The 25,828-nt window shown below is 39.3% G+C and overlaps 1 protein-coding gene across 4 annotated transcripts; it reads right to left on the bottom strand.

Moving 5' to 3' along the window:
* Positions 1 to 94: 94 nt before the first annotated feature.
* Positions 95 to 25,828, bottom strand: DLGAP5 (DLG associated protein 5). 4 transcript variants are annotated; one of them, XM_081933861.1, is made up of 19 exons: positions 25,752 to 25,828; positions 22,233 to 22,458; positions 19,711 to 19,901; positions 17,436 to 17,513; positions 16,642 to 16,741; positions 16,303 to 16,404; positions 15,814 to 15,884; positions 14,827 to 15,098; positions 13,733 to 13,854; positions 12,710 to 12,836; positions 11,475 to 11,560; positions 10,461 to 10,621; positions 9,792 to 9,887; positions 7,721 to 7,922; positions 5,378 to 5,582; positions 4,205 to 4,259; positions 3,148 to 3,349; positions 1,919 to 1,953; positions 95 to 651 (listed from the first exon to the last, which is right to left on the bottom strand). In XM_081933861.1, exons 1-19 carry the CDS (start codon positions 25,779 to 25,781, stop codon positions 532 to 534), a joined length of 2,481 nt encoding a protein of 826 aa, XP_081789987.1. In that variant the 5' UTR covers positions 25,782 to 25,828; the 3' UTR covers positions 95 to 531. The 4 variants fall into 4 exon arrangements, with proteins under 4 accessions (XP_081789987.1, XP_081789988.1, XP_081789989.1 ...); XM_081933862.1 differs by having other exon boundaries at positions 14,827 to 15,095; positions 25,752 to 25,827; XM_081933863.1 differs by lacking the exon at positions 25,752 to 25,828 and adding an exon at positions 25,657 to 25,684.

The raw sequence follows: 25,828 nt of genomic DNA on the forward strand, positions 1-25,828 counted from the left end.
CTTACGGAGCGAAAAATATGGTACATCTGTGGAAATGGCTGAAGAAATACTGTAAAATCCAAATAAAAGGCAGATACAGATCACCAGAGATTAATTTAGTTTACAGAACTTTAATAATTGTGTTTATATACTCAAGTGCATTTGATTAAGATTTTTTAAAAAATAGACATTTAAAATGCAGTAGCCAAATACTGTAACATACATTTTTTTATCCTGCCTCTCCCACTCATTGCCTTTCTTAATGACAAGTAACAATTTGCTATTCATGTCTTGAGTTTAACTGGTCAAGCCAAGTCAAGCCAATTCAGAACAGTTTTTCTCAAGTCCTGTTCCATTAAAAATTCAAGAGATACAGACCACAGAACACTCTAGCATTCATATTCTCCACAGGTGCCTTTTTCAGGAAAAGAAGTGTACTTTTGAAAAGGCAGTTCAGTTTCATCACAGAACTAAAATTTATGAAGGACAAGAAAACCTATGCTGTTTTTGCACCTATTAATTAAATGCACAGATTAGGCTTTTAAACATAACTCATTTCTCCTTGTCCGGAAAAGGAGAGAATACAATAAGGTTGCTGCATGAATCAACTGAAACACGTTTTTCAGTCTTGTTTGTCTGAGGAGTGAAGAAAAGGCTGACATCCAGATTTGGCTGTGGGGCAGAAGAAATGCATTTAATATACAGTTGAAATTTAAGTCTTCCCAAATCCCTTCAAGCCGTTTGCTTGAGACTGAGCTTTCAGAGAGAAATATTTGCTGCTGTTTTTAAGGCAATTTAACACCACCCCTCTATTCCAATTTTAATAAGAATTGTATAAATGTTTCCTTATAGTACTCATGTATGGAACATCACTTAAAAGCCCCCCAAACCAGCCTACCAATCTATGCAGTAAATAGACTGACAGAGGTGAAAAAAAAATCCCATCTGAGTTCCATTGGACAGATATGTGACTCTATGCACTCATCTCCAACCTTAAGCTGACTTAGCACTGAGGATTCTTTGAGTCGTATACTGCTTCCTAACCAATACTCCATGGTGGAATCCATATCATGACTAACACAGTTTTGTCCCAAGTGAAGGTGTCGTGTGCTCATAGCTATGTTATTTGAAGATACTGAGAGCTGTAATGCAAGATAGGTGAAGGATACAAAACGAGGGAAAATTGTATAAGAATTGTTGCTCAATTTGGTTCCAACTAAAGTTTTGCACTCCCTTTTCCCTGCAGTGTTGAGATTCAGAATGTAAGCTTTGGGGGGATGGGCCACAGCCCTTTTTGGGGATGAAACTGTCGTATTTCATATGCACAGGCAATAAATTGTTGCTACTGTAAAAAAGGATAAAGCTAGATAAGACTAGCTAGACCGTTTCCTATTAAAAAGTTTTACGTGCTGTTTAGGTGTACCATAAATCATCTTTAGTAAGCCATTGGTTTTGGAGGTGGTAAATTCTGGTTATGCATCGTAATTGTTACAATAAAAGCAAATATATTTAACCAAAACTAATTTTTAATTTTAGGCATTTTTTATTGTGAAAAGTCAATAGGTAACTAGAATAAGGGCTACCTTGAAATTTTGTTGCCTTTGGTGTCATGCATGTGACACAGCCTACCTCACAAAAGTTGTACGCATTATATGAATCTGTGTATGTTGAAACTGTGTTGCACAAAGAGGCTTCTCTATGTGCAATATAGAAGTGCAAAATATAAATGCCAGGTTTCTGCTTGCATGGATACCTCCTCATGTATACTGAATCTATGAGCCCTTATACCTACAGAGGTTTACATCACAAAATTACCATGGAGATAATGCATCCTTAAATAACAACATGTTCATTTAATGATGCATTAATCTCCAAAATGTAATTCTGTACAGTTTAAGTAGCATCTAATGGTGCTTCAAATGACTTCTAGCAAACTTACCTGGGAATCAAATATTCCATCATTGCAGGACAATCCTGAAAAATAAAATCTCATTTTCAGAGAAGTATTTTAAAATGCATATTAAGTTATACATAGATATTAATTATACAGTATTACCTGGAAGCTTCCAATTGAAACAAATGATACTTATGCAGACAACATTCTGAGCAGATTATTTAGTACTGCTTTCACCTTATATATCTCTAACACATTATTATTATTATTATTATTATTATTATTATTATTATTATTATTACTATACGATTGTATCACAGCGGCCAGTTGATTCGCCGGATTTGGCATTGATTACTAGTCGGGCCCCACCCAGGGGCCTAGGACGTCGTAATGTATTTTCGTAATATACGTGCAGATCCAAGCAGTGCAGCTTTTTGCATTTGACTGATGGTGATTTTGTCAAGTTTTAACAGTTTTAAATGTAATTCCAGTGCTTTTGGAATAGCACCCAGTGTGCCGATTACCACTGGAATTACCACTGCTGGTTTGTGCCATAATTGTTGGATTTCAATTTTTAAGTCCTGGTATTTCGCGACTTTTTCATGTTCTTTCTCCTCAACCCTGCTATCACCTGGTATTGCGATGTCTATGATTGTAACCTTCTTTTTCTCAACCAGTGTGATGTCTGGTGTATTATGCGCCAGTATTTTATCTGTTTGTATGCGAAAATCCCACAAGATCTTGACCATCTGACCCTCGACGACTTTTTCAGGCTTATGTTCCCACCAGTTTGTTGCTGTTTTAATGTTATAATTTTTGCACAAATTCCAGTGGATCATTTGTGCCACTGAATTGTGCCGCATTTTATAGTCAGTCTGCGCGATTTTTTTACAGCAGCTGAGTATGTGGTCAACAGTTTCATCAGCCTCTTTGCAAAGTCTACATTTGGCATCATCATTATTATTATTATTATTATTATTATTATTATTATTAAAGGTTTCTATACTGATTGCAGTGAGGGCATACTTATATAAAGGCATGCCCAAATTGCAGCCAGAAGCTTTTATCGGCAGCCTGAAGCAAAACAACTTAGACATCTGTGACAAAACATGCAGACAGCTCTGAAAATTTGATTCCCAAATAATTCTTACATGATCTCAGATTATAAAATCAGCCAAATAATTTCTTTCGTTCTTAATTTATTTGCTGTCCATCTCATTTTGAAATGACTTTGTACTAATTATCACAAGAAAATCCACACCAATTTTACTTACGTTCTGGAGTATGTCGTGCTTCATCTTGATCACAAGTTTCTGCAGCCTGAGAATTCTCTGCCAGACTAAGAAAACCCTGTTTGATCTCATCTATTGTGGTCTGCTTCATCTCATCTCCAATTTCTGAAGCTGCTTCTTTAAATTGATAAACATCCATGTCACTCGAGGATGAGCTCCTGTCATAGCTGGCTGCTTCTGCATCCTGGATTCAGAAGCAAAGATAAAGACCTTGAATGAAGATGGATCATTCTTTAGAACAGAGTCCCCCAACCTTTCTGGCTTTGCTGATCGGCAGGGGTTATGGTTCCGTGTGAGCAGTGGGTAAGCACACGCACAACTCCATTTGCACAAGTGGCGGACATGCATGCCCACTGCCTGTACAAATGAGCATGCTTGCCCGCTATTTCTGTTGCCCGGTTCCAAACTACTCAAGGCCTGGTAGTGGGCTGTAGCTTGGGGGTTGGGGACTCCTGCTTTAGAACACAGAAAAATGAAGACAAGATTTTTTAAAATCACTGACTGGCACTAATGCAAGGGCATAAACTGACCCTTTTCATTTTCATTAAATGAATGAAACTGAATGAATGAATGAATGATTTAAACAAGTTTTTTTAAAAAAAAGGTAGCTCACAGTTTCACTTTCATAGCATTTAATCGCACTCCCCCTTTACATGAAAAAACAAGATAGCCACCACTTTTTAGGGCGTTACTTCTGTACACAATAAGCAGGATGACTTCGCCAGAAATGTGCAAGAACTGTTAAGAAAGCAAAAAGGGCTAAAAGATTTATTAAGTCCTGAGAAACAAATCCACTGGAATATGAAAAGCAGCAGCAGCACAGAATCATTGACTTGCAAGATTCTTATAACCAATCTCAATGAAAATCATTTTGGCCTTCAGGTGGAATTGATTTTCTGGTCTGGTCTGCTTAATGGGACTGACATATTTCCATTGCTAGCAAATTCTGCAGTCCCAATTTCTGAACCAACAAAAAATAATTTTGTGACATCCTGATATGAAAGAAAGACATGCTAAAAAACAAAAAGATAATACTTACAGTTATTTCTGCTTTGTCTGTTCTAGCACATAGTTCCTCTGTTGCTTGAGTGCCACTGGAGAAAATAAAAACAAAAGAGGTGCAGATTTGAAACTATAGTACTGCCCAGTTCCTAAAAGATATGACTTGGAGAAGTTTAATGTAAGGATTCAATGTACTTAACTTATTGGGAAGAGAACTTGAGGAGCTAAGGGAAAACTGAAATGGAAAAAAAAATATCCCCAAAATCAAGTGGCTATTGGAACCAAGCTAGCATGAAAGCCAGAGAAAGAAGAAAAATGAAAGCCTTTGACAACAAGGAGGATGGAGTGTCTGAACACAAATTTTAAATATCACACAAGAACAGACAAGGCAAGTTATTTTAATCGAGACTGTCAGCAGGTAGAAGCATATAACAGAAAAGATACTCTTTGGAAAAACTGCAGGATGATAAATATCTACAGTAAATATACCCAAGAATAAATATGGAAGCAATCTTATAAAGGCAAATGAGTTTAAAGTAAGATGTAAGGCTCTTCTAAAATCCTTTACAGAGAGAGGTCTGTTTTGTAAAGAGGAAAATGAAATACAACAGACAACAGATCAAATAGGATAGCACAAATGCTATCTTCTCCCAGCATATTTGTAAGGATGAATGCATTCTCACCACCTAATTCTATTTTATTCAACATAGGAAAAAATGGAAATATCAGCCATATGATTAATAAAAATTAGGTTTAACATAATTGCTGGAAGGATTAGAAATCTTAAACAGGAAGATTTAAAAACTTTATCCGTTATATATCATCAGCAGAAAAATCACAGTCACCGTTTCAGGACAGTTTAAATCTACGCTATATTTTTAAATGGACGACGGAGGAATTAAGAATTTAGTTGGAATTGCTAAGATGGAGAAAGATGTTTCTCACTTGAAAGAAGAAAACAACTATTTGCTCAAAAGCCCCAGCATGCTGGTGGTATGAAATTGAAATGGAGTTCATCTAAAGGCAAAATCCCTATTGCAAGAATTATGCTCTGTATGCTGAATGCTTAAGAAATATTTTGCTATGAAAAATCCAATGATCTTTCATGCAACCCATAAACGATTATGGTGCTGTGGGACTCCCCTGCATCTCCCCAAAAGGATTGTTATTCCTGCACCACTCAAAGCAAAGGGCTGGTTTAGCTGCATACCTTTGTTCAGATGTGGAGCCAAGATGGTCAGTTTCAGCAGGATCTGAAAATACTTTAGGTTCTGTAAAAGGAGGAACGGCTTTGGACGTACTTGATGTGCCTTGCTTTAAAACACAGATCTCTGCACAATTCTGAAGCAAAACCTTATTGGCAGACCTTGGCGTCGTCCACCGAGAAATCCTTTTAGTTGATTTAGGAGTCTGGCCTGTAGGCAATGGATGAATAAGCAATTGAATATTGTATTATATTAATATGTTATTTGTGATAAATTTTGGATTTTGAGGCCCACATCTGCAGAAGATATGGGGGAAAGGATGCTGAATGCTTGAAATATGAATGTGTGTATGTGTACACACAAACACACACACAAGTCATCCTCACAGTTTTTCTCACATTGTATGTTCTATGAAGAGAACCTGAAAAGTTTTAACAGAAGATTTGACCAATAGTAAGGCATTCTCCAGCTGTCTCACTCAGCTTCCTCCACAACTTTGAGATAGATTAAACTGACTTCCCCAAATAAGCTTCATGGCTGAATGACGATTTAACCTGGGTGTATCTGGGTGCAGCCAGACATAGCCTGAACGCAAGGGCCAAAATACCTTATTTCAACTTTGATAAGGTAATCCTCAACATGACCAAAACTATGGCCAAAATTTCCATTACTAAGCAAGAAAGTTGTTTGGTGAGTTTTGCCCCATTTTACCAACCTTTCTTGCCACGGTTGTTAAGTGAAACACTGCAGTAGTTAAGCTAGTAACACAGTTATTAACTTCCCCGTTGACTTTGTCAGAAGGTCGCAAAAGGTGATCACATGATCCCAAGACACTGCAACCATCATAATACATGCCAGTTGCCAAGCATCTGAATTTTGATCACATGACCATGGGGGTGCTGGAACAGTTGTAAGTGTGGAAAATGGCCATAAATCACTCCCCCCCCCCAGTCCCATTCTAACTTCAGTCACTAAATGAATGATTGTAAGTTGACGATTACTGTAATTAGCTTCCAACCACTCTAAGGCACACTACTTTCTGGATGTGGGTGTCTGAAGACCCATAGGTTCCCATCACCTAGGGCAGCGATGGCGAACCTTTTTTGGCTCGCATGCCATAAGAAGGGGAGCGCGGGGGGTGGGTGGGTGTCATGTGTGGGCATGCCACACCCATAATGCAACGCGCGACCCCCCCATGCACATGTGCGCGTGAGAGGCGCGACCCCCCCCCATTTTGTGCATGCTTTTTTCATCCTCCCCAGGCTCCAGAGGCTTTATAGGAGCTGGGGAGGGCGAAAACAGTCTCCCCGCCCCCCCCTGGAGGCTCTCTGGAGGCTTCAGGGACTTTCAGGCGGCTTCCCTGAAGCCTCCGGAGGACTAAAAATGACCCTACGAGCAAACCGGAACTCCGTTCCCCAGCTTCCGGTTTGCCCATAGGACCAGTTTTTTAATGCTCCGGAGGCTTCAGGGAAGCTCCTGAAGCCTCTGGAGGGCCTCCGGGGGGGGGGGGGGGGGAGGGGGGAAGAGAGGCTCTTTTCACCCTCTCCAGGCTCCTATAAAGCCTCTGGAGTCTGGGGAGGGCGAAAAATGGCTTTAAAAAAGGCTGAACTCAGCTGTCCAGCTGACAGGGCAACACCTCACGTGCCCTGACAAATGGCTCTGCATGCCACCTGTGGCACGCGTGCCATAGGTTTGCCATCCCGGACCTAGTTGGTAGAATACTTCATCCATATCCAGGGTCTTGAAGTGGATAACCAAAATAATATAAAACAAAATATTAAAAAATAATATAAATATATGTATTAGGGAGGTTGTCTTTAAAGATTACTTGGAAGCTACAAATTATATAAAATGTAGCAGGCTATATAGTTGAGTGAGAATGTTATAACAATGATTATATTGTTATAATCATATAACAATATTATTGTGGCATTGCCCTTGTTGTCAAAAGGATTTTGAATACAATCAGAATGCTGTTATCTGTGAAGCCCCACCTGTTTGGTCACCTAGCTGCTCCCTCCAACTAAAACCAATTTATCCAACATGTACTGTAAGTACTAAGGGGGTGGGGGGTGGGGGAGTGGGTGCTAAAGATTCCCCCACTCCATGTGAGTTTCAGGAAAGATGCACTAGGAAGTGATATTTTTTATGGAATAATTTGCTCTCCGAAACTGGATGACATCTTCCTTAATATTCTTGAGGAAAAAGGTAAAACAGAGAGCTTTTCATTTTTAATGCTGCAGAACTTGAACAGGGAAGCAAAATGCGGAGTCACAAAGGTGTAGCTACTGTAATAACTATCACCCTGATACATATATTTTTGCACAAAGGCAGTTGTTTGGACTGACCTGCAAAGGATTTGGCAGGAGATTCAATTTGGAAAAACCCTCCATCAAATACCCGTTCTTCTTGGCCCAAAGCCTCTGTCGCCAACCCTTCTTTTGTCTTGTTCTTCAGGGCTGCTTTTATAGCTGCAAGTCGTTTTCTGGCTGCTTTGCTTTCGTCAGACCCTCCTGCTGCTTTGGCTGTCCTTCGAAGGATGGGCTTTTTCTGAAAATCAAAAGATACCTTGGCAAAGCTGATAAATCACCAGACTTCAAAAACTCAGGGCAAAGGGATTGCAACCAAACCTTTCTAGAGATCCTGTCTATATCATGCAGACACGGCTCCTTCACTCCGTCAGAGAGAGAGCAATAGACCCAACTCCAATGATATCTTAGACATCGGAGTACAATCTTGAGTAGTCTACAGAGTATAGGGCACAGTTTCCCCAACCGTGGCAACTTGAATATGTGTGGACTTCAACTCCCAGAATTCCTTACTTAACCAAGTTGCCAACATTCCGAAACACATAGAGCATATGATGAAAAGAAAATCAAAACAAAAACCTATGCTCCTGATGCTATTATTATTACAATTGTATAAACACCCAACTCATTTAACCAACTCCGAGCAACTCACAACAGGTAAAAAAAATTCAATAAAAGCAACTTAAAAACCAATATACAAACATATAAAAACCACTCACAATCAATTTAGAACAAAAAATCTTTGCCAAGAGCTTTGCTAGGGAGTATGGCCACCTGTCTAGATGGACGATAGAGTAGTAGAGAACAGCCTTACCAGTTTGATTTCTGGGAAAATCAATTTCTGTGAATAGGCACTTCAATCACTGCAGTCATTGAATTACTGTATGACTTTGTCCCAATCCATAATTGGATGCCCAAAATATATTTTCAAAATTTCAGATGTGCCTACCAGTCCAAAAGGTTTGTCTCTCCCAGGGGATATCTCACCAGAGGAGACAGTATTTAGGTAGGAAATAAAAATATTACTTGGGGTTGTCAGAGGCTGAGGTTCTGACTCAGAACTTTAATATATGCAAGTTAAAATATACCTCCAACAGGACATATTCTTCTGCCAACCCCTCTCCTGACTATTCAGGCAATGCTATAGAATGGTTTATTAATAGGAATAAAAGCAAATAGTACAGAAAAAAGCAGGGTTTTTTTTTCAAAATAAACATGAATTACAATTCCAAAGTTGGAACTGTTTGTCATGGTATATTTACCAAACCCTACTTTCTGACTCACAAAGATGTCTAGTACTAAGCCCTCTAATGATAAACTATGATATGAGATGGCTTCCCTTCTAGGAAACATTTAAAAGTCATCCGTCTCAAACTGACTATAAAACTGATAGATTCAGCACCGAATATTGAATTATTCAGTTCCCTATCAGATTTCACATAGTGTCAAGCTATTCTTAGCAGCTGGCAAAAGTCAGGAATGTCAAGGCAAGCAACCAGAAGATCAGCCGTGGGTCTATATTAGCTTCAAAAGAGTTTAAAATTCACTGGAACTATAAATGACATGCCAGGCTGAAGAAACATAAGAGGCAAAGGAGGCAGGAAAGCAATATTTTATTGTTTCACTCACATATGCTCAGTAAGGCTAGGCATAGGTATGTTTACTGCACCTGATGTCACCTCCTTAAAGAAGCTGTGCGTTTTTGAGTTCAAACAGTGCTGGCAGAGTCCCAGGACAGTGTGGATCTACATTAAGGAGGCAACACTAATTTAATGTCTGGGGCTCATGCCAATTCAGGAAAAGGCAGAGTCATTAAAAAAAACCAACCCTGACAGATGCAGCGAACATGCCCATGCCCTCACAAACCACATTTTCCATTTTTTAATCTGAATTGGTGTGCATCCCTGGCTCTCAGACTTGGTTACAGGAGGTCCCAGATGAACAGGTAGCTTAAATTTAGTAAAATTCTACTTCATAAGAAACTTAATTGTACTTTTTTGTGCAGTTGCCTATATCACTCAACTAAGTCGCCTTTCAGAAGCAGTCTCAGTAATTACGTGCCATGCAAAAATCACCCCCTAAAAGCAGAACCAGCGAAGAGTTTTCATACCTTGGCAGGTCTGTGGGGCTGAGCATCATCCACCATTTGCCACCCATTCACCTCAAGTTTCTTCAAGTTCTCAAATTTTTTATGTATGTCTTCAACCTATTTGAGGAAGAGAAAGGTTGCAGCGGACCAGATTACCAACCCTCCCACCTCTTACATTAAAAAAAAAATGTTAAAAAGCATAGTAAGCTTCCTTAAGAAATAGCTTCACCAAGAAATCAAAGACAACGCACTGTTAGCTATTTCTTAGGAATGTCTTGCAACATTGCCTTGTATCCTGCTGCTTTGGGTGAATGAGAATTTAATATGGATCACTGAATTTGGTGCACGCTGGAGAACCCTAATTTTTATTGTAAGATGCGAGTTTCAAAGTTGACATGATGGCCAAAATAAGCTTGAGTTTTGCGTGTGGAAATTAGTATGCTCTCAGCAGCCAAGGGACATGCATGTTCAAGCTGAAAGGTGATATTTCCTTGTGATGTATTTTCTACAAGTTTCATTTTTCCCAGTTTGTGGTATTTCTTCTAAATTACCATTTTTAATCAATCTGAATTATTAGGTTGGGATTGATTTACTGTTGATTAAACAAAGGTCTGGCCATTAAGTAAAGGTAAAAAGACAAAGAGTCAGCTGAATGCAAACAGAGGTTTAACAGTTAAAAAGAAATCTTACCTGAAAGTTTACCATATCCCAGAATCCATCCAGATCTGTGCAAGTTGTCTCTTTCTCTCCACGTCTGAATTCACAATTATCTATCAGCCCTTCAAACTGTTTGAATCTCTCTGCCATCAACAGTCGGGTTTGCCCAATGGTTGTGCGGACAAGATCTTTTGCTGGAAAAACAGCAGTATTTTGTCGCATAAACAGTATATAAATTAAAATCACTGATATATAGATAGGCTTCAATTCATGTAGGTTTGAATGTGATATTCAAGTTAATACATATTGTAAATGGATTTTAAGTCATAGTTACTGTGGCCTGTAATTCAGTTAATGCAAATCTAGCAGGCGTGCAGTTGAGGCTAGTGCATACACAGCTGCAGTTTTAGATGCTGCTAATCTTTGTGCAAGATGCAGAACAGGAAAAATCCACCAGAGGAAAACTGTTAGCATGCAAGTCAAGAAGTTCACTCTCAACAAATCTGAAGATCTTTCGTATCTTTCAAGCTATAGAAGTTGTGAAGCAAAAAATTATGAATGTAGGCACTAACTGATTAAAGCATGAAAACTCGCTCTACCAGCATATTTATGAAGATTTAAGGAGAAAGCAGTTCAGTCTACCCTGATAAATATGTTTTGGTCGTGTAAGTTAGCCTTTAGGAATGATACTTAGATATTTTTTTTCATTTTGCTTTTTGTGATTTTGTTAACCATAAATTTAAATAGGTACCTGATGTTTATCCCTTACTATCTGATTAATATACTTACAAAACTTATGTTTAATTCCTCCTCACCCCCCCCACCCCCTAGCATGCTAGAACCAATTACTATATTTTCTATAGAAATATCACTTTCAAGAGTGTGAATTTGAATAATGCAACTATTTTGTAAGAATTCATTAACCACACTAATCAAGACCTACCTATAGATAAAAATACATAGGCTTACCAGAGTCACAGTTAAACTCAGGCTGTTGTTTATCTCTGACAATAATTTCACAAATATTTTCTGTGTTTTCTCTCTTACCTTCCTCTGAAATATCCATTTCAATAGTTTTATCCCATTCAAGACAAAGTGATGTCAATTTTTCTTTCTCAGATTGAAGAATGTTTCTTTTAAAACAAAAGCACATTCAGACAATCTCATTATTTCAATTAACAACCCAATTTTTTACCCATAAAGATACTCAAAGGGACTAATGTATAAGATTATAATGCTTCAAAACCAACAGCAGCAATTAAAAATATTAAGTAAAAAACCCAACACATGATACTACCTAGAACAGTGATGGCGAACCTATGGCACACGTGCCACAGGTGGCACGCGGAGCCATTTGTCAGGGCACGCGAGGTGCTGCCCTGTCAGCTGGCCAGCGAACATGCGCGCACTGGCCAGCTGAGTTCACTGTTTTTAAAAGCCATTTTTTCGCCCTCCCCAGGCTCCAGAGGCTTTATAGGAGCCTCGGGAGGGCGAGAAGAGCCTCCCCGCCCCCCGGAGGCTTCAGGGACCGTCCGGAGGCTTCTCTGACGCCTTCGGAACGCCTAAAACGACCCTCCGAACAAACCGGAAGTGACTTCTGGTTGCTCGGAGGGTCGTTTTGAGCATTCCGAAGGCGTCAGGGAAGCCTCCGGACGGTCCCTGAAGCCTTCGGAACGCTTAAAACGACCCTCCGAGCAAACCGGAAGTCACTTCCGGTTTGCTTGGAGGGTCATTTTAAGCGTTCCGAAGGCTTCAGGGAAGCCTCCTGACGGTCCCTGAAGTTTCCAGAGGACGTCCAGGGGGGCGGGGGAGGCTGTTTTCACCCTCCCCAGGCTCCTATAAAGCCTCTGGAGCTTGGGGAGGGCGAAAAAAGCATGTAAAAGGGGGGGGAGTGCCTGTAGTGCGCGCATGCGCACTGGTGGGGTGGTCACGCATTGCATTATGGGTGCGCCATGCCCGCACACGACCCCCTGTGCTGCCCCCACTTGTGGCACGGGAGCCAAAAAAGGTTTGCCATCGCTGGTATATAATCTTTGGCGCACAATAGCACAAGTAGATACAATCTCATTTTAAACTCAAAGCAATTACAACAGCAGATAAATGTATCCCTGAGGCAGGTAAAATGGATTGGTTACCATTTCTATCCCACAGTATCCATGAATAGATAATCTGTTGTTTACTTTAATACAAAGGCGAATCTCTTTGAAGCAGATATTTTCACAAGCATCCTTGTTACCCAGGAAGTTTATTAATTGTAGATCCCTTTGATCTTGTCTACAAACCTGAAATAGAACACATCATGCAGCTTTATTGTTGGCTCTGATATTTCAGTTGCTAGTAGATCTGGTTGTTGCACACTGCTCTCACCTTCGAACGCAATGTTATGCCTCATCTCATTAGCCCCCCGTTCTAGAAAAAGAATGATTTTATACAGAAAAATGGTAGAATCTGCATTAAATATAGGAAGAATGCAACCTGCAGCTAAGTAAGCCATAGGTGCTCTTTAAGTGCTTAAATTAATTAAATTTAAACCATCATATTAGCCAAAGCACTAGTATTTTGTATATTTAAAGTTGCAATGACATACAGTTGTCCAAAAACTGCATTTTTTTACAGCAATGCAAGGGGAAGGGATGAAGAGTAGCCTGTTACTGCAAGTCTGCTTATGGTCTTTTGTTTTGTTTTGTTTGCTGGTCCTGGAACCTGTCTATCTAATTGCCAAGTTTTAACATTCTGACAGTTTAAAATAAATGCAGAGTAACGGTTAAGTCTAAATAGGCTTAGCACAGAAAGGCTGCCTTCCACCAATGGCATTTCAAATAATGCCCATATGGCTGATGCACCCTCAGTCAAACTGGATCATCATCATTATCATCCCATCCCCAGAGATTCCTCGAAAGATCAATGGACTTGAGTACAAGCAAAATCCCCATCCCTGATGCACTGCTGCAGAATCTGAGTTAAAGATGTGCCAACAAGGTGCTTTAGACTGAGGATATGTATGCTTATTAATACTCAAATCAAGAACATTTTCCTGGAAGAGTCCAGGGAACAAGGTAACTTCATTAAGGAGGTGCCAACGGATGAGTGTTCAGCTGCACCCATTTCAAAGAACATCCTTCACTTCACTGAAGTGTAGAACATCACTGCCTGATAGCTACTGTATGTCAGCACTACAAATCAAAGACTGAGGTAGAAAAGGAATCTTGCCTAAAGGCAAAAGCGCATCCACAGTGGGACTTCTCAGTCCCTTTTAAATTTTTTGTCTCTTAGCACCAGCGGTATAGACATTTTCTTAGATATACCTCCTTTAATTTCTTCCAATAAAGCCAGGGCATATTGATGTCCTTCAGTAGTTTTATTTGTGACTTCTGGGTTAGGAGACAACTGTGGATCATGGTCTTGTATTTCTTCTTTGTAGATGTCACTAATAATAATAATAAAATTATGAAACACTGGAGGTTGCAGATCAAAACTGAACATGTAAGGAAAAAGAGATCCGTCGTTATATCAAGCGTGACTGTAACCCTCAGAGCAATTCCTAAAGAACTTCCTCAATGTCTGGAAATATTGAAATATTTGTCAGACTTGGAACACCCTAATTTTATACCCCCCCCCCAAAAAAAACCCACTAACCTGCTTGGAACTGCCTATAGTCTTAGATGCTGACTTAATAATTCTTGGGTCTTTGGTTAGGACTTGAATTATTAGATTTGCACCATGAATTTGTGGATTACCTACACATTATAATAGTATCATTTAGCATAATATGCACATGAAAGGCTCTAACATTGGGAAAGGTAGAAAGAAAAGGAAGAGGAAACCCAGAAGATGGATGGGGTGACTAGGAAAAATTGAAAGAACAGGTTAGAGAAAAAAAGCCTATTTGTGTGGTGGTTGGTGTTGAAAACAACTTAATGACACTATAATGAAATCAATGTTGTGGTCCTATTTTTGCATCCCTACCTGAATTCAAAGTTTGCTCCTTGTAGCAGAGTCTCTGCATAGCTTTACTACAGGTATACTACCAAAATTATGTTAAATAACTGCACCATCGGAGAGAGCAATACTGTTTTGATTTGGTATCTCCATTTGAAAGACATCCTAGGCCTCATATTTCAGAGATCTCTAAATAGAAAACCACTATAGATAGTCAGAAGCAACCAATTCATACCAGCCTTGTAAAGTTGAGGCATTTTAAGAGGAAACTAATTGCAACAGGAATAAGGAGGCCTGGAAATTAAAGGGTGAGGAAATTGGAATAATTATCTTCCTTAGTGTTTTCCTCTATGAGCTTGAACCTGAAGCAGCATTAAGAAAGGGGTGGGTGGGGAATCAACACAGTTTGAACAGATTCTTAAAATACTTTATAAGAAAGTCTGAAGGAGGATATCCTTACTTGGTTGTTTCTGAGGGGCTCCAGGAAAGATTGGGTGATAAGAACACATTTGCGCTGGAAGGGGTCATTGGATTCACTTTATAGATAGACAAGCCTCTGGGAGGTTTAAAGACAAAATTCTGAGGGGCAAATGAGCAATTTCTTTTTGGGGGTGCTGTCATGTTCTCTTTGTCAAGAAGGTCCTTCTGTTCACTGCTTTCAGCATGTTGGAGCTTCAACTCTTCTTTCTCTTGTTCAATTAGAATATCTTGATTTGTCTTGTGCACTACCTGCTAAAACACACATTGATTTCTTTATCATTTAAACAAACACATGTACTGTACATAGTTTTTCCCCCTGGAAAATATTAGTAGGTAACATTCCAATTTCATTTGCCTCTAGCTCATATTTGAGGATCTGATGCATTTTAAAACTACTAACTTAAAAAACAAAAGCAATAGAGGAATATTTCCATCATCATGATTTGCCTGAATATAAACTTGAACTCAGATTAATCAGCAAAACCTCATTATTTCAGTTTAGGCAAGTTAGTTTTGATTTCTGAGCTGTCATTAGGAATAGCAGCTTACTTATGGTAAAAGGTAAAGGTTCCCCTTGCACATATGTGCTAGACGTTCTCAAATCTAGGGGGTGGTGCTCATATCTGTTTCAGAGCCAGCACTGTCCAAAGACGTCTCCCTGGTCATGTGGCCGGCATGACTAAATGCCGAAGGCGCATGGAACACTGTTACCTTCCTACCAAAGGTGGTTCCTATTTTTTCTACTTGCATTTTTTTTACATGCTTCCGAACTGCTAGGTTGGCAGAAATTGGTACAAGTAACGGGAGCTCACTTCGTTATGTGGCGCTAGGGATTCAAACCGCCCAACTGCCGACCTTTCTGATCTACAAGCTCAGCATCTTAGCCACTGAGCCATCATGTCCCTATACTTATGGTACTACAACATAAATGAAAAAATACAGTTATACTGTGAAAAAACAAACTTACTTTTGTCCTTTCCTTTATTATCTCTTTCTGTTGCTTTCCTTTACTTGTAGCTTTTTTCTGTGACACATTACCTAAAACAGAATAGACTGAACATTATTCCATAAATTATTTACCACAAGGAACTCAAACAACAGAAAGCAATAGAAGACAATTATTTGATAGAAGTAGAGACAAAAATATATTGGAAGTGTAATAAAAATCAGGATTCAACTCAAGAAAGCCTACAGCAAAATTATCAAGCAAATAACATGATGTTATTTGCACTTAGTAGATCAGTGAGGTCATGCCCAATTATAAATTGGATAGAGGACCATCAAAAATACAAACTGAAAGCAAAACTGGGAAATTGAAATAACATCCCAGAAGAAGGCAATGACAAAATCAAGGAAATAGCATGGCTGTGCTCATGTCACTAGAATTGGAACCTGCATCAAGGAAATGTTTACCTTTAATTGTCCATGTAAATTACTTTAGTACAATTTCACCCACCAGAAATTATAGTTGGTTGTGATGCTTGTGGTATTCTTGACTTAGCTGCCACTGTTGCTCTTGTCATTCTTCCATGTGTGGCAGAGATGGCAGACTGCTTATCTGAAAATTGAGAACAAAAATGAAACAAAGTTGATTGGACCATATTATGCAATTGGTCAGGGCTGGGATTTTCTAGTTACTTTGGTACTAAAACTACTGCAGAACTTACACTATAGTTATCATGTATTTCCTGCTCTAGAGTGGTGTGAAACTGCGTTACCAACTTCTGGCTATTTCATCACCAAAGTTCACAAGAGCCACCGGAGCCCTTTTTAAATAAGCAGAAATAACTCATACCTTTATTGTCTTGGTTAGAAGGTTTGTCTGTGTAGATGTGCTTCTGTTCATGCTGAGCTATCTGCCGATTGCGGCCCTTACCGATGGAGCTAGATGTAACCTAAAAAAAAAGAAATGTAAATGTAAAAACACACCTCTTTTTTAAATAAGATAGGAATCGCACTGTGTTATTCATTTAATTCCAACCAATAAGCAGATATTGACTACCTGTTTACTTCATCAGTGACCTATTTTTGATCCAGTCTTTTAAACCTCTTTGTTTAGTCACCTGGTGCGTGCCTTAAATCTCTATGGTCAAATAGCAAGCATTTTTAAAAAATGCTTCGGTAACAAGAGCGAGCATTTCAAAATGTGTCCCTCTTGGGCTCTGTTTTTGGCAGCAGGGGCTTTTTGCAAAGATGACTGGAGCCTAGAGGGAAATCACAAGCTGGCAGGGCATGTTCATCCCACTCTCCCTCTTCTGCTTTTGGAGCGCTGAGAGCAGGCAAAGAAACCGGGGCAGAGAAGATGGAGCGGAGACAGGTGAGTCTCCACAGGCCCAGTGCCTGTGGAGATCTGGTCTGGAATGGGGGAGAAATAAGCAGTGCGAATATTGCAATGCCTCTGCAGTTGTTTGTAAGGGTGAATGACTGCCACGATCGTGCAACTTTCGTAACTTCAGGATTGTGTCATAAATACTTAAGGGGGAGGTTTATGTCGTAACATCGAATGGTCAATAAGTGAACTGTCATAACTGAAGGATCACCTGTAGCATGCAAATAGTACACGATAAAAAACAAACATGTAACACAAACCGATGATAGCTGTGGCTTCTTGGGTTCTGGCAATTGTTTTGCTTTCGACCTTGTAACTCGCATGACAACTGGAGCTTCCTAGGAACAATCCAGAAATAAGAATGAGCGAATTCCAATCTCCGTATTATGTGTACCTTTTAGTAAGAAATATTTTTGGAATAATCTAGATTCTAGAAGCATTTAGGAATTCTCAGGTGACTTTTTTAATGTCTTATTTTGCTCCTGGTTATTTTCTTAATTACCGTTACTTGACTGTCTATTGATATTTTAATATATGCCTTTTGGAAGTTCTCCAAAAACAATGTATAAAAATGTTCAAATAAAATATTTAAATATAAAGGAAACTGAAAAACTTTTATGTCCACATAAACTGTTCAATTACCTCGTTCCAACAGAATTTTCCACTTTTGTGTAATAAATAATGCCCTCTTTCATGTATTAGTGATTAGTTTTATTTTATCCTTTCTTCCAAATATTTTGAGTGGCCTACATATGCACCTTGGCATTTTTCTTATAAAAATTGCTACAATTTGCATATGTAAGCATTACTGGCTCAATATCATGGAATCAAATCCATGGACAATTATATTCGTCCTCCCCAATGGTTTAAATCTAAAGTACAGAACATAAAGTATAATCTAATGCTACAAAATACCATGCAATATAAAATTAAATAGGATGAGCTGTAAGAATCATTTTACCAAATTACGGTATATCAACACCTGTGAAATACTGTACAGAATAAAGGATTTGTGCATCAACTCAATGAAACTTGGATTATTTAAACCAGATAAGGCATTTAACACAGAACATGTAGACTTTTCCCTTCTAGGTTCCCTTCAACTATAAAGACCAAATTGGTTAATCATAGGGAAACTGCTTTTTCCTAGTCCAATCATGTAACCAGAGCAGAATATCAAGTATCTATTTGCTTTGATGAAACACATTCTACCTATTTGGAAGTGATTGGGGAAAAAAGCTTCTTTATGAGCTAACTATCTGTTTATCTTATCATTCCTTCACTTGAAAATTGGATATTCATAGTTCCTCTTGATTTTAAATAAGGCAATCTGATAAGGAATCAATTTAAAGACTTTGCTTTCCTGGGAATATTCTGATGAGCATTAGGGTATCCCACATAACAAGATCATGATTTGGCTATTGTAAATAGATCTTATATCCATGTAACCTTTCCTTCCTACTTTATACACAAATCTCTTTTCCCTTTCTGATCCATAGAAGCTATTATTATCCATTAAACTACAGGTTTAATGGATAATATTACCATTGGACGTATTACAATTGGGACTGGAATCTCAGCTGTTGAGCGAAGCAGTCATTAAGCAAGATGCCCATATGATTGCTTACTCAAAGACGCAATCCCAGTTCTCCAAGTTGCAGGCTTTAAGTGACCATGTGGGTGGTTAAGTGGGGTAAAAGAGCTCTCTGCTGAAGGAGGCCAGACAGGCCACCACCATGCATTGAGGGGAACTCATGTACTGGGCTGGAGAAATGAAATGGGGGTCACAAAGACCTCTTCAATTCTTCTAACCCGGTGCATGATTCCATACAGGCTGAAAAAAGTCCATCCTAAATCAATGGAGTATTTGCAGCACGGGAAGTTTACATTCAGCCCCCAGACATAAGAGGACTCACTCTGGTTCCCGAGGGCTAGCTGTAAACATTCTGTGCTGCATATACTCAATGCTAACATCCTGCTATGATTTCAGGACAGATCCTTTTTACCCAGCCCCTAGAAACCAGAGGAAGACTTCCTGGCAGGTAGCAGAATCTTGCAACTTTCTCTGTTGGCTTTCCAATTGACTTTCTGGAGGAGCCGGCAGGGAAGATTAATGGTGATCCCTTAATCACAGTATGCTTGTCAACCTATTGTAAATGCAAATGGGTTGCCAAGTTTCCAGATTGCAATTATATGGACATGGAAGCCCTGCAACAACCATATATTCAGGCATGGGTCGTATGTCCCTTTGCACAGTGCTGTCATAATTTTGAACATTCACTGAACAAAGTAGTCATTAAGAAAGGACTACCTTTAAAACCAGAAATATGCTTCTAATCTAGTTTCCAGTTCTAAATATGGATAAACAAACAAGAAATGGAAAAGCCTGAAGTATTTAAGACATTCAGAGAACTTATGAAGTTCAACTCATGCTTTATTAAACCAACATATGAATTAGCTGCTTCAGGCAACTTGGGCTCGGTAAAGGAATGCAAGATGCATTGGAGCTATGCTTAAATATTAAGTTATTCTTACTTTTTCTTTAGATTTGTTCAGTACTGGAATCTGTGATGCTTTTGAGAGAAAAGGAGGGTTGTCTGGCTTGAACTGTCCACATTTAAAAACAGGTTTCTCTCTCTGCTCCTTCAACCTGCGAAGTTCTTTTTCCGCTTTGTAGCGTTGAAGCATGTCGATGCGCTCTTGTTCACGAGTCTTAACTGCAGCATCTAAAATTTAACATATGCGAGTTGAAATCCCACATAAAGTGTGACATCAAGATTAAAACATATCTTGAGTAGCTAGAACAGTAGATGCAAATCAAAAAGAGATAAAAACAATGTCCCACAATTAGATTCACAAAAACAAAGTTCACAGAAAAATCTATATCGGCAATGATATATGTGAAAAATATCTAGCCAATTTAGGTGATTGCAAATTGAATAGCAAACAGTATCTAAAAGACAAGAAAATTTCAGGCTACTTTAATAATAGCATGAGATCCAGAATAATAATCCCTGTCTATGTTGCTCAGGTCAAATTCCAAATCATGTTCTGGGCATTATGTTTTAACAACACTTACATGAAGAAGTTTCTCCAGAAGAATTCAAACAAAGTGAGTTTGGTGAGAAACAATTAAAGAGCATGGATATATAGCATAGAAGAACAAAAAATTAAAATTAAACATAGCAGATCACAATTGTCCCGGGGAAAATAATAGTAAAAAATTATTAGACACATAATGTAAGAATTGTTTCAAGAGCAGATGGCTTAGTTTGTGATCAATATTTAAACAACAAAATGTTAAAAGAAGCTACAACTTTGTAAATTCTGCACTGAATGACACATAAGTCTTTTCCAACTTTCCAACATGTTAACTGTTGATTTTCAAACATCACAGAAACTAATAGATTACAGATTACAAGAGTTCTCTAACGGGTTGGGTTAGATGACCTTGTATGTCATCTAACCCAACCCGTCGCCCAAGCAGGAGACCCTACACCAGGGATGGCGAACCTATGGCACGCATGCCAGAGGTGGCATGCAGAGCCATTTGTCAGGGCAAGCAAGGCTTGCCCTGTCAGCTCACCAATGCGCATGTGCACGCTGGCAAGCTGAGTTCAGCCTTTTTAAAAGCCATTTTTTGCCCTCCCCAGGCTCCAGAGGCTTGAGCCTAGGGAGGGCGAAAATAGCCTTCCCTGGAGGCTTCAGGAGCTTCCCTGAAGCCTCCGGAGTGCAAAAAAATGACCCTATGGGCTAACTGGAAGTTCGGGAACGGACTTCCGGTTTGCTCATAGGGCCGGTTTAAGCCCTCTGGAGCCTGGCAGAGGAGGCTGTTTTTGCCCTCCCCAGGCTCCTATAAAGCCTCTGGAGCCTGTGGAGGGTGAAAAAAGCATGCAAAAAAAAAAAAGGGGGGGGGGCGCCTGTCATGTGCGCTGGGGGAGTATTGCACATTGCATTATGGGTGTGGCATGCCCACGCCTGACCTCCTGCGCTCCCCCCGCTTATGGCACACGAGCCAAAAAAGGTTCGCCATCGCTGCTCTACACCATTTCTGACAAATGGCAGTCCAGTCTCTTCTTGAAAGCCTCCAGTGATGAAGCTCAAGTGTAGGCTAAAACCAAAAGAGGTTTCAGAAGTACAGAAAGTTCCCAGGCTATGACCCTCTGGCTTACGAATACCCCCAAATATGAATGGGCAGCCTGCAGTACTTAAAATAGTGGACAGTTGAATGGCCGTGAGATTTGACTCAAAAAGAGAAAGGCAGGTGCATTCTGGCAAGGACAGCCCCAGTACTACAGGTGGGGAAGCCAGGCAGTGTCTCTCTCTTACACACACATACGACATCTCTTTCCTGCACACAGTTGTAGGTACTGCAGGTGAGGAGACTCTGGCAGCATCTCTCGTTATTGTGCATGACTGGCAAGGAGAGTCTTGATGTTGCAGGTAGGGAGACTATGGTTGAACAACACAACACTACATATTTCTCCAATGCAGAATTTTGAAGGAGAATGGGACAACTTGCCACAGGAGAGCTCGTCATGGCCAATTTGCCACAGGGCAACTCACTGTGGGACAATTTAACAATTCAATTTAATTATTTAAAATAATTAAAAAAATAATTTTAATTTTTGTCATTCACATTTCATTTTGTTCCTCATTTGGCATCCATTCTTTAATGATTGTATTCCACGATTTCCTGGATATTAGTGTAACTTTTGCCCCGTGGTGAATTGGCCACAGCAAGTTGTTAATGCAAGTAGACCATGGTGCATTCCTCGCAGCAAGTTGTCATAGATCCCTCTTGCATGTCTCCCCATTTGCAGACACCTGCAATCCCCACCCCACTCACCTGTTTTCAGCAATTCATAATAAGACAAACATTTCACAAAATAACAGTTGAGGTACAAATTCAGCCTGAGGACAGACTTAGAAAGGAAACTTGTTCTTAACCTGGGGACTTATTGAATTTAAAAAGATAACAAAATAAATTTAGGAAAGACAACAAAGATAGAGACCGAAAACAAGTCTTGGTTAATATTTAAAAAGCTTTTACTTACTTGGCTTTGGCACACACACTCTGCTTTTTCTATCCAGCTGAGTAGTAGCTTTATTTCTTGATGGTTGTATGTTCACATCAATTAGTCCAAATTGCCTGCCCTTATTAAATTCCTTGTGTCTATTCTCTTTTTGAATTATAGACTTTCGGTGAACAAGTTTTGTTTTGAGTGTATCGACGCTCAGATCTTTTTTGTACCGAGTGGAAAAATTAGTAGTCATCTTAATCTAGATATAAAATAAAGGCAAGAAGCATTTTACATTACAGATCTTTGCTGAGCCATCTGAAAATTTTACTGACAAGCAACTTGTTTCTATACATGTTGGTAAATCTATGCAGGTAAAAAAAAAAAGCAGAATGTACCACTGTTATACCCCAAGCAATGTAACTTTTTTTCAGGGTGGATTTGATTTAAAACACCAGTAAAAAGGCTTGATTTAAATCAACTTGATTTAAATCATAATTTTAAAGAGCAACTGTCATCTCTGTCCAGCAGTGCCTCCTCCTCTGACCCGCTGTTGACCCACCGACCGTCCCATTCACTTTAATGGGACAGCTGGTGATGCGGCAGTGACACAACAAGGTGAGGGGCGTGGCAGGCAGCAGGTGAGTGGATGCCCACTAACATGATGGATGTGAAATGACAGGTGCTCTTTAATATCATATTTATAAGTTGCTTAGAAGTTTTCATTTTTATTTTTACTTGCCCTTCCTCCTCACACTTAGAGCCTGGAGGTACAAATGCATTTCTCTTCAAACGATCATACAGTTTGTAGTGTGCATAAATTTGCAAAACAATGGGATAAAGAAATATTTCTGAACTTTGTTTTATGATTTATCTCATGGTTATTGTGAAATTGTGTGAATGTATCAGGTGCAGTGCATATTATCTCACCTTGCATAGCTTGGATTAATTGAACAAGTTTGCAAAAAATGTAAATATTGCAAAATATACAGCCCCATAATACATAACTAAGCTCCATTTCATGCTGAATAAACTAAATTATTTATGGGTCTTAAATAGAAAACTATCTTTAGATAGATTTTTACTCAAAAGCACTTTATTAAAATAAATTTGATAAAAATCAAAGAAATCCGATTTAAATTAACATATATAAAAAAAAGTTTTAATAAAATCATCAATTTTTATCCACACTGTTTTTTTCACAGGATAGTTACTACATTTTTGATAATTTTAGTTGCTATTTTCTATGTACCTCTGACAATCTTTCTGGAATAGGGCAACCAGAAAAGTACACATTACTCTAAATGTATTTATATCATACATGAATGCTTTATACAGGTAGTCTTTATATGTCTGTGGAGTCTTTGGTGCTCTGCAGATGTTTTATTACCAAACTATGTAATATCATTAAGAAAACCACCAATCTCAGAGAGCACCATGGATTCCATAGTTCAACCATGAGCTACAAATATTCTCTTCTATCAGTTCCACATAGGGCATCAAACACTTCAGAAAGCAAGCAAATGGGAGAAATTTGTATGTAGGCACACTTCCACCAGGGAACAATTTTTTCTGCATGAATGCCTATGACAGCAAGCCTAACCCACCAGTCTCAGATACAAACTTCCAATAAATTGCGCAGCAGGATGGAAAATAGTCCAAGAAAGTGGACAAAGAATGATACGGTTTATGATCACAGAAGTGCACCTTAGTCTGAATAAATATCAGCACACCATGGAAAACTTCAAGGAACATTTAGAAAAGACTATCACCCCCAGAGCACATTGAAAGACTGACAACCACAACTACTTTGAGAGCCATGCCGGAAAAGGGAAATCTAAACTGCAAAACAAACTACCCAAAGTAAATCTCAGAATTAAAGAGGCACAGGAGTCTGAATGAGTGGTCAACGTGTTCAGCTGTCCACTATCTACTGCAGAATATAATATTCTACAGAAAGGACTCAATTTCCACACAGATGATGCTAATCAACTTGAAGTCTTTAAGGCCCTAGAAGCTTTTAAAACCCAGGACTTCTCAGAGACTCAAGAAAGCATCAGACAAAGTATCATATCACAGATCAGAAGGAAAGGGAAAACAGAACCTATTCAACGCGAGGGAGGAGCAGCCCTCAAAAACCTAAAGGACCATTTGATTATCATCCTACCACCAGACAAGGGCCAAACCAGTTAGCATGGTTAGAACACAATATATACAAAAAGCCAAAGAATTATGGAAAGACAAACTTATATCCTAGTGAACATCAACCTAACACAGAAACTAGACAATTGGATTGAACGAACTTTTAGTGATCTTACCAAGAAAGGTCAAATCACTGAAGTATAGTGGGAGATGAAAAGCAGTGGACTCATCCCCCGTGCTTTTATGGATGCCCACAAAACAAGCAAGCTAGATATACATCTCTGACCAATTGTATCATTATCAATGCACTGATGTTGCCTAAGTTTGATCATAAAACATCTGCAAGAGCACCAAGCTCAGAGAACCCCAAAGTTCAACCCTGAATTAAAAATATTCTCTTCTATCACTATCAAGTCTGACTGGGGATAGCTGCCCTAAAGCATCTTCCAGAGCCTCCCTGGAACTGTGGTGAGCATTTTATCCAGGACTTTCTGCATTAAAAAAATCTTAGTATTTTCAAATACTGTGCCTATTGTTACATTTTAAAAAAGTAAACACTCAAGATCTAGCAATCTACAGTAACAGAACTGAATGTAAGTAGTCTCTCTGATTTCTAACGTTTTGTCCTTTTGCAAAGTAAAATGCAAAAGGCATGACTCAAACATCAGAAGAATGCAATGGCTGCACTGGAACTACAGCTTATCTAGCCAAGCATCTTGCCTCTCAGAGCAGAGCAGAAGAACAATAGACCCCACCAAAAGTAATCTACAGCAATTTATGTTCAGTGATAAAGTGTCTTCAATCCTGGAGTTTCCCTACCACCTTCAGAGGTTGTGGGTGCTTCATCGTTGGAGACTTTTAAAAGGAGACTGGACGATCTGAAATAGTACAGGGTCTCCTACCTGAGCAGGGGATTGGATTAGAAGAAAACCTACAAGGTCCCTTTCAACTCTGTCCTACGAGACCAAACGTCTGCTTCGAAATAATGTAGAATAACAGAGTTGGAAGGGGCCTTGGAGGTCTTCTAGCCCAACCCCCTGCCTAGGCAGGAAACCCTATACCATTTCAGACAAATGGCTCTCCAACATCTTCTTAAAGACTTCCAGTGTTGGGGCATTCACAACTTCTGGAGACAAGCTGTTCCACTGATTATTTGTTCTAACTGTCAGGAAGTTTCTCCTCAGTTCTAAGTTGCTTCTCTCCTTGATTAATTTCCACCCATTGCTTCTTATTCTACCCTCAGGTGCCTTGGAAAATAGTTTGACTCCCTCTTCTTTGTGGCAACCCCTGAGATATTGGAACACTGCTAAATATATACAGGTAGATCCATAAGACTTGTTCTTCCTCCGTCCCGACTCCAAAGCCCATCCCCACGTCCCACCTGTGACCCCCAACCACCTAACCCCAACCCACATCAATTTCTGAGTCGTCCCTGAGGGACATCGCTATACCTCGCAACCTCCGCCCTCCGGTAGATCCACGCGCGAGCT

Source organism: Natrix helvetica, assembly GCF_964273705.1.
Source record: "Natrix helvetica genome assembly, chromosome: 1".
Lineage (NCBI taxonomy): Eukaryota > Metazoa > Chordata > Lepidosauria > Squamata > Natricidae > Natrix > Natrix helvetica.